General features: G+C 68.3%; 1 protein-coding gene across 4 annotated transcripts in view; it reads right to left on the bottom strand.

Annotated features, from left to right (window-relative positions):
- The window catches only part of NFATC1 (nuclear factor of activated T cells 1), a 100,902-nt gene extending 92,861 nt beyond the window's left edge, over nucleotides 1-8,041 (bottom strand). For 2 of the 4 annotated variants that reach the window (XM_039245822.1, XM_039245823.1), the window contains exon 1: nucleotides 7,855-8,041. In XM_039245822.1, the coding sequence (XP_039101753.1) occupies nucleotides 7,855-7,981 (127 nt within the window). In that variant the 5' untranslated portion in view covers nucleotides 7,982-8,041. Of the gene's footprint in view, nucleotides 1-3,747; nucleotides 4,160-7,854 lie in introns of those variants that run through there. The other 2 variants (XM_039245825.1, XM_039245824.1) reach the window with 2 other exon arrangements.
- Between the last annotated feature and the right edge of the window lie 584 nt (nucleotides 8,042-8,625).

Here is an 8,625-nt window from a genome sequence, read left to right as displayed (position 1 = left end):
CCCCCCCCACCCCCCGACCCCCGTCCCCTGCGGGCAGCGACGGACAGGACGCAGGCGGGCGGGCTCACCCCCGCCAGGCTCCCTTCGTCGTTCACAGACTGATGCTCGTCATTTTAAGGAACACCCCCTCTGGCGTACGGGGGGTCGAGCCACAGGACGCGGAGCTGCACAGAGAGCTGAGCGCCGTGACGCCGGGCCTGTCCTCGCCGGGGCCCCGGGACCACCGGGCGGCCGGACAATAATTTCCCAGGTAGCGGAAACAAACCAAAACAAAACGGAAACACGCTGCGAGCACAGAGCCTGCCGCGGGGCGACGTTTCCTGAGCACAGAGGCGGCGGCTGGGGCTGAGCAGAACCGCCAGGCAGCCCACGGGCCGGGGCCCCGACCCAGGCCCCAGGCCGCCCTGCACACCTCTCGGCCCCCAGGCCTCCCCTCTGGTTCCCCGTGTGTGAGCAGCTGCCGTTACCGGCTGCGGCCTTCCTGACACAGACACGGAACGAAAGTGTCCTTGTGCAAGTAACTACCCTCACGGGACATCCTGGAACTTGGGGACAAAGTGCGGACAGTCGGCCGCCCACACTGAATGCAGGGGCCCCTGTCCCCCAGCCGAGGGCCCCCCTGAGGGCCCCGAGGGCGCAGGACCCACAGTCACGAGCTCCCGGTCTCTTCCCATCACCGCCACCTTGCTGAGAACGGACTTGAGAATAAAGGTCCTTCCAGAGATGTCCCCTTTCTGTACCCAGTGACATGCCGCCCGCGGCACCCGGCACCAGAGCCGTCGGCCTCGAGGCCCCGACGTGGCCTGTCTGCCGGGGAGACGCCAGCTCCAGCCACAGGCCTGGCCAACTTCCTCCCGAGTTGCCACAGCGACAGCACCACAGCTCGGGGCCAAAATCACTCAGAAGCCAGCTCGGACCACACCCGCCTCCCGGCCCTGGGGCAGCTCTTTCCTGAGACTGAGGAAGGGGCCTCCTTCCCCTCCCCTGCCTTCCCCTCCTGCGCCCACCAACCCTCTCAGGGGCAGGGGCGCTGCGGCCCGGGGACAGGACGGCCACGTGGGGCCCTGCGGGCGCACACACTCCCGTCCAGCCCAGGACGCAAGTTGTTCTAAACGTTCTCTTTCCCCCAACACAGGGTCACTATTTGTGCCGGCTGAGCCCTCCGGGAACCGGGAACTCCGTGCCCCGCCCCCCAGGAGCAGCACGAGGGGACGTGGGGACAATGGCGGAAGCCCTCCACCCACGGACCCCTCGAGGTGGACGATGGCGCGACGGCCCAGAGGGAAGCGTGACAAGAGCTGGTGGGGCCCCCGGGTCCCTGCGGCCGAGCGCATTCCCGGGGCTCACGGCCCCCCGCAGGGACGCCCACCCATTCCCGGAGGTACACCCAGCCTCGTTCCAGAAATAACGGGAGGCCACTTATATCACCCGAGAAGGGCTGGAGAATTTAACGTAACAATTTAAGACGGCAACGCGATACTTTAATATTTATGAGATATTAGTCATTCAGAACAAAAAGAAGGGGATTTATTAAGTAACTGCCCAAACCGGGAGGCAATCACAGAGGTCCTTCGGTAGGTGACGGGTGATACACTGGTCCGTCAGACAAGGGGCTACGACCCAGCACCAGAAAGGAACGAGCTACCACTAGCCGAGAAGAGACACGGAGAAAACGGGCACGTCACTGAGCGGAATCAGCTCGTCTGAAAAGGCCGCGTCCGGAACGACTCAACTGGAAGACATTCTGGAAAAAGCAGAAGTACGGAGGCGGAACGGACCAGCGGCCGCCAGAACCTGGGGGAGAAGGAGCACACAGGTGCCCCGGGTAGTGCAAGGGCCCGTGAGGGGCCGTCACAGCGCACGCCTGCCCTCGCGTGCAATGGCTCTGCCCTCGTGCGAGCACTTCGTGGGGCACAGGAACGACGCACGCCTGTCCCTGTCCGTGTGTCCGGGCCAGCAGACTGTGTGCCCCCCGGAGCGACGCCCACCATCCACTGTGACTGTGGCGACCCGCTCCGGGCAGGCAGCGGAGGCGTGGGGGGGTGGGGGAGCGGGCATCAAGGCGAAATCTTTCGACCTTCCTCTCCATTCTGCCCTGAAGCTAAAACTGCTCTTAAAAAACACGCTTGATAAAAGAAAAATACACAAGTATCTCTCACAAAAATATGTTAAAAGGGTAATGTTTTCTAAACTTCTAACACATGATGGCGAAACGGAGGCCTCTCCGTCCCTGCCCGGCCTCCCCTGCCCAGGGCGCCCTCCACCCCCCGAAGCCTGGCTGGTGAATGCTGGGCCCCAGGCGCCGGCACCCCGGGGGCCCTGCCACGGGAGGCTCTCCCCGGACTGTACGCCCCTGGGAGCCTGGAGGCTGCGCACACGCCTAGCAGAGGGTTCAAAGCAGCCTTACGAAGGTTACCGACCGGCTCAGGAGCAGACGCTCCGGGAGGCACGGGGGGCGGCGAGGGCCTCCCCAGCTCGGGGGCCCCCAGCCACAGAAGCCACGGAGAGCCTGTGCGCGCCAGCCTCCCCGCACGGCAGCGCCCGAGGACGCAGGGGGCACCCCCCAGGACCCCCCAGGACCCAGGACAGGGGTGGGAGGCCCTGCCCAGGGTGGGCCTCACACCACAGGGAGGTCACAGGCACGGCCCCCACTTTCACCTCGCGCCTCTCATCAAAGACACTTGCTGAGCACCAGAAACCGGGGGCTGAAAATCTTCTGATGGGAAGGCCCCCCGCGAGCCCCCTGAGCAGCCGGGCCCAGGGAAGAAAGCGAAGGCGGCCCCGGGGACCCCCTCCAGTCCCGGCCTCTCCCAAACACCTGCCTTGGCTCCCGAGGCCTCAGAGGCCTGGAGACCCACAGCCGTGGAAGACGAAACTGGGCGCAGATAAAGTTCAGGCGCCTCCGCCCGGCTGCAACGCTTGGTCTTTAAAAACAAACGGGACGTTGCAGCTTTCAAAGCAGGGGTGGCGAGCGGCACGGAAAATATTATACACGCCTCGCAGGAACGCGTCGCGGCCTCCTCGCGCCAGCGCCACGTGGGCAGCCCGGCCAGGGGAGGTGAGGCCCGGCTCCGGGGTCGGCAGCCGCCCCCCGGCCCTCCCGGCCTGTGCACACCCAGCGGCTCAGGCTCCCGCTCAGCATCCAGCCTGGACGCTGCAGGGCTCACTCGTTTGTTTGTTTAACTGAAACCTTTCTGCCCAGAGGAGAAAATGAAAGAGACCCGGCGGCGGCTCTCGCTCACTTCGCGCTTCCTCCGGGAGGGGTCGGGGCACCCAGGGCGCTCAGGGACGGGTCTGGAGGGGCTCCATGGCCCCCTGCCCTCTGGCAGCGGCCGCTCACCACCTGTCCCTCGACAGTGTCCAAGTGTGGGGCCTCGACACTCGCGTCCCCTGGCGGAGGCGGCACAGCCCCCCCCCCCCCCCCCCCGGAGTAGACAGCTCTCCAGCAGAAGTGGCCGAAAGACCCCACACAGGGTGACCCTGCGGCCGGAGGGCGGCCGCTCTCAGGTGCCCACTGGGCAGCAGCTCTCAGCGCTGGCCTTTCCCACCCACCCACGGCTCCCCACTAAACTGGGTCTCCGCGGGGGGGGGGCAGGATGGGGGCCCCAGGCACACCCCCCAGGCCAGCCCTCCTGACTTCAATCTGGTTCCTGCGCCCCCACCCAGCCCTGCACCCGGAACACGGCGGGAGGACCCCTGCGCCCCTCCGGCGCCCCCTCCTCCTTCACAGGCCGCGCGCAGACCCACCTGGGGCAGCGGCAGTGCCTTCGTCGCTCTGGTTAAACTCGAAAAGGAAATCGAAGTCGAACTCCTGGTCCTCCTCCAGCCCCGTCATGTTGGGATGGGCCGGGTCGGGGCTGCGGTCCGCACCTGGGCTCGCGGCCCAGGGTCTGGGGTCAAGGTGCGGCCCGATCAGGTCGGGGTCTGGGGTCGGGGGTCAAGGTCCTGCTCAGGGTGGGGGCGGGGGGGGGAACGTGGCGGTCAGGGTCTGGGATCAGAGGGAGAGGGGGGTGGGGGTGGGGCGGGGCCCTGACCCCGATCAAGGGGCCCCGGGCCGGGTCCGGTCGGGGTCGAGGTCGGGGTCGCGGCCTGGCTCGGCGCCGCGGCCGCGGGCACCTGTGGTCGCGCCGCGCGGGGCTCGGCTGCGCCCGGCGCTGGGCCGCGCGTCCTCGGGTAACGTGACTCCCGCCCGCGCCCCTCCCCCGCGCCCGCCCCCGCGCCCCTCCCCCGCCCCCCCGCCGTTTCCGGGTTGACATAAACAAGCCGCTCGCCGGCCGCCGGCTTCCGAGTTTTAAATAAACTCCCGGGGCAGCCGGGGCGCACGCGGCTCCCTCGTGGCCCCCGCCCCCCGCCCGCGCCCAGGGGTCCACGTGCGCCGCGGCCCGAGCCCCCGCGGCCCGCGCCCGTCGGGCTGGCGGCAGGGGACGCGGGGCGCGGCCGAGAGCGCGCGTCGGGGACCCCCGTCCCCGCCCGCAGACCCGCCGGCCCGAGGGGGGCGAGCGCGCAGCTCCCGGGCGCCGCCGAGGGGCGCAAAGACGGGGAACGAGCGCCAGACAGGTGGGGGCTGCACCCCAGCCTACTGCATTCGTGTCAAAGTTAAAAAAAAAAAAAATCCCTGAAACTGCGTGGCCTCTTGTGCAGCGAGGAACCAGCGCGCCCCGGCTCCTGCCTGAGTCTACAACACGCACGTCCGGCCCGGGGCGGGCGGCCTGGGCGCCGAGAGCAGCCCGCGGGGCAGCAGCGCCCGCCGTCCAGCCTGCCCTGCCCCTGGGACGGGCAGCGCCGGGGGCACCAGCTCTCAGCCCCCGGCGCCCCGGACACCCCGCAGGCGCCGAGGCCGCGCGGGCTTCCTTAGGGCAGGGAGATGCTCGCGAAGCTCTGCGGTGGCCCACGGGCTGCCCACACCTTCGGGCGCCGGCCGGCGGGCAGCAGCCCTTTCGCGCTGTGGCGCCCTCAGAGGCCAGCGCCCCCCGCCCCCCGCTTGCGTAGCCCTGCAGCTGCTCACAACACACGCACACACCCCTGCGCGTCCACGAGTAGCTGCACAGCTCAGAGCTTGCGTGTGTGGGGACCCACACCCCGGGCGCCGCCAGCGAAGGGGCCGGGCCCGTGTGGGCACCTACGTCCCGGCTCCAGCTGTCCCGACCGACCCCAGGGTCGGGGCTCCAAGGGCACCGACGTCTGGGAGAGCAGCAGCGGGAGTGCGGCCCGCGCCCCGCGGACGACAGTCCCGGAGAGGGAGGCTGGGACCCGGCTAAGGAGCTCCAGCCGGGCAGGCCCTTCGGCCCTGAGGGCATCGCCTTTTCCCGAAGCAAATAACCTGTGGATCATGTGGCACCAACCCCCCTGCCTCTCCCCCCTGACCCTTTTCAAATGCCTGGTTTTCTCAACGGTGATAAACTATCGTTCACTGTGCCCTGATTTAGTGTCTAAGAGTCGTGCTCACTTTGGGATGCATGTTGGAGGGTGTGTTGTTTTAGTTCGCTTTTTTTGCTGACCTTCGGGCAAACGCAAGTCTGTTTCTGTCGAGAAGCCGCAACATTTCATTTTCTTTCCAGCTGTTTTCTCTGCAGCCACCTTCTCGTCCGCACCAGAAACGTGCACACAACAGCCCTTACAGTCCGTTCGGACGAACACTTTCTGTTCCACCGTTTCAGAGAAAGTGGGTTTACACCTCCGCACACACAGGTGCCCACGGGCGCCCCGCGGGGCCACACCACCAGGACTCGGCCCTGCCCAGCCCGAGGCTGAGCTCCGCCCCCCCGCCCCCAACAAGCAAAGCAAGCAGAAGAGGAGGCCAGTTTTTTAAATGCTCCTCTTACCAGCACCGCCTCCCAGTGCCTTTCAACTGGTGTCGGTGTGGAGCTATTTGCCAATTCAGCAGACCCTCCTGTCCTGATGGAAATGTTTAGTTTGGCGCTTCCTCTCTGAGGCTGCGGGTGTGCGGAGCACAGAGCTCCGCGCTGGGTGTGAGAGAGCAAGGCCTCCTCTAATCTGGATTAGGAAACAACGCGGCACAAAGTTAAGTGTCGAGAACAGAGCGAGCTTTGTTCTGTTCCCGATAGCCCCGGGGGCCTTCTGTGTGGAGCAACCTCGGAGTGGGTGGGTGGGTGGCTACCTACCAGGCCTTGCGTTTCCCTGCGCCCCCCACGCCCTCCACGCGGAAAAACAAGCACGAGGCCTTCAGAAACAACAGCGCCTAATGAGCCTCGACCCAGATGCTCATTACACCAGAGGGAAGTGCTGGGGCGCTCGCTCGCACGCACTCTCGCGGCAGCCGGCGCCTTCGTCAGGCCCCGGGGAGGGGACCGAGCGCGGCCCGGGCGCTGGGCAGGCAGGCGTTGACCTGCAGGAAGCTGTGTGCCTGGCATACGCTCAGCCGTCTCCCTGAAGGGTTCGGTCACACTTTTCCAGCCGCCTCACTTCGCGGTACTCACGGCCATTCACCTGGGCCGAGGCCTCACCCCAGCCTGCTGTCCTCCTGCGGGGGGGCCTTTGTCAAGTGCAGGAAACAGACAGACCCCCCCCCCCAGAGATGCTCTTGTTTCTTGTGAAAGAAAAGAGATTGTTGCAGGATTGGCCCACCGACTGTTCAAGTAAGGAAACTTTGAAAGACCTGCCCTTTTTACAGCAGTGTTTAAAAACACGTGGGCAGCGTTTGGGAAAGGTGTCCAAAAATTCAACACCAAACCCTCAGCACACTTTTTGGAAACTGTTCTAACAGCAAGAGCTCGTCCCACAAACCTCACCTGGTATTTACATCTAAACATCTAAGCCCGGCGAAGCTTCCTTCCCTGAAACACAGTGGGTGGCAGACAACCGCTGGCCTTCTGAGGAGCGAGCCCACCGGTCGGCTCCCCTGAGTTAAGGAGCCGCCGCGGGAAGCAGCACGCAGCTCCGGGTCTGCTCTGGGAAGGCGGCGGGAGAGTGCTGGTCCTCAGAAGCACGTCTGCCCTTAGAAAAACGCACTGCCAAGTTCGCCAGCTTTCTTAAAATAATTTAAATACGGTACTCGAGCCCTCCTAAGGCCTTTGCGAAGGCGACCCGGGTTCCCAGGGCGCCTCGGCCACCCTGCTGGCTCACCAGGATGCTGTCACTGGCGGGAGGCAGCTTTCAGACACCTGCGGGGGGGGGGGGGGGGGGGGGGGCACAGCCGGGGCCCAGGCCGCTGGGGAGGTGGCGGCACTTCCGCGGGCAGCCGGCCAAGGGGGCCCCTGAGACTCACTGAGGGGAGGGGAGTCGCCATCACCGGGCTTCACCGGCGCGCTAGGAACGAGCCGCTTGAAACCTGGCGGTCCGTTTTCAAACTGTCCTGAGTCGTTTTCTACGGCTGAAGTCGCCTCTACAGACGGCGAAATGTTTTGAATTAGGGGCTGTGTCCAGACGGCGTATTTGATGCCTTGGGTCCTGCGGGTCGAGCCGCCGGCGACACAGAGCTGGTGCGGGGGGCGAGACCCCGCCGCCACCCGCGGACCCCCACCTGGCGCTGCGCCGCCGGCCTCCCAAGCCGCAGGGTGGCCTCGGCCCCGTGGGGACGCTGCGGCCACACTTCGCTCCCAGAGAGCCCTCCCGCGGCCGCGAAGCGTGTCCGGCGGCGGCGGCGGCCCTGCCCTGGCCGCGTCCCCACCGCCGGCGTCTGAGCCGCTTCTGCCGCGGGTCCGCCGCGGGCTGCGCTCAGCGCTGGGGGAGCGGAGACACCTATTGGCAGGAAGGCGCGCTCGAGACCAGGGCTGCTCCGGGGACGCCGGGGGGACACCGCTTCCCAGGCTGCGCCGCGCGCCCCGCCGGGGCCGGGACCCCGGGGGCCGCGGGGGGCCGGGGGGGGGGGGCCGGGGGGCGGCCCGGCCGGCTTACCTTCCTCCGCCGACTTCATGGTGCCGCCGGAGGGCGGCGCGGGCCCCGAAGTTTCTCCGCTCCCGCAGGCTGCAGCCGGAGGCCCGAGTGGAAACTTGGAAGGGACTGGAAAGCTGGTCCTTGGCATCCACGCGGCGGCGGCGGCCGGGGGGCAGGAGGAGCGGGAGGCGCGGGCGCCCGGCGCCGCCGCCCCGGCCGGGTCCCCCGGGAGGGCAGCCCCGTCCCCCGGCTCAGCGCCGCCCGCCCCGCAGGGGTGTCGCCGGGGGGCGTGTGCGCGCGCGGCGGGCCCGGCCGCGGCCCCGGGGCCCGGAGGTGTGCGCCCGCGCCCCGGTGCCCGCGCCCGGCCGCCCGACCCGGCGCGGGGACTGTGCCGGCGAGTTCGGAGCCCTCCGAGTGTCGCTCTGACGCAGGGCCGCGCTCTGCCTCCTGCCTTTTTAAAGCTGGAAAACACCTCCCCCGCCTCCCCGCCGGCCCGGCCGCTCCCGCGCCCCCTCCCTGCCGTGACATCACGCCCCCGCCCGAGCCGGCTCGGGGCCCGGAGGACAAGTCGCCGAGCGCCTGCCCTCCCCGCGCCGGGCCGCTGCTCGCCGGGCCCGCGGGGCGCAGGGGGGCGGGTGGGGGCGCGCGGCCCCGGAGGGGGCGCCCGCGGAGGGGCTGGGGCGCCCTGGGGCCTGCGGGGGCGCACGCGGAGGGCAGGGGCGCACCGGGGGAGACCGGGCGCGCCCCAGGAACGAGCCGGCCGGGACTCGGGGTCCAGCCCGTGTCCTAAGG

The sequence above is a fragment of the Hyaena hyaena genome, unplaced genomic scaffold (genome assembly GCF_003009895.1).
Source record: "Hyaena hyaena isolate Hyena2069 unplaced genomic scaffold, ASM300989v1 scaffold_267, whole genome shotgun sequence".
NCBI lineage: Eukaryota > Metazoa > Chordata > Mammalia > Carnivora > Hyaenidae > Hyaena > Hyaena hyaena.
Note: the sequence above shows the minus strand (reverse complement) of the source record. Positions and strands in the feature narration are given on the sequence as shown.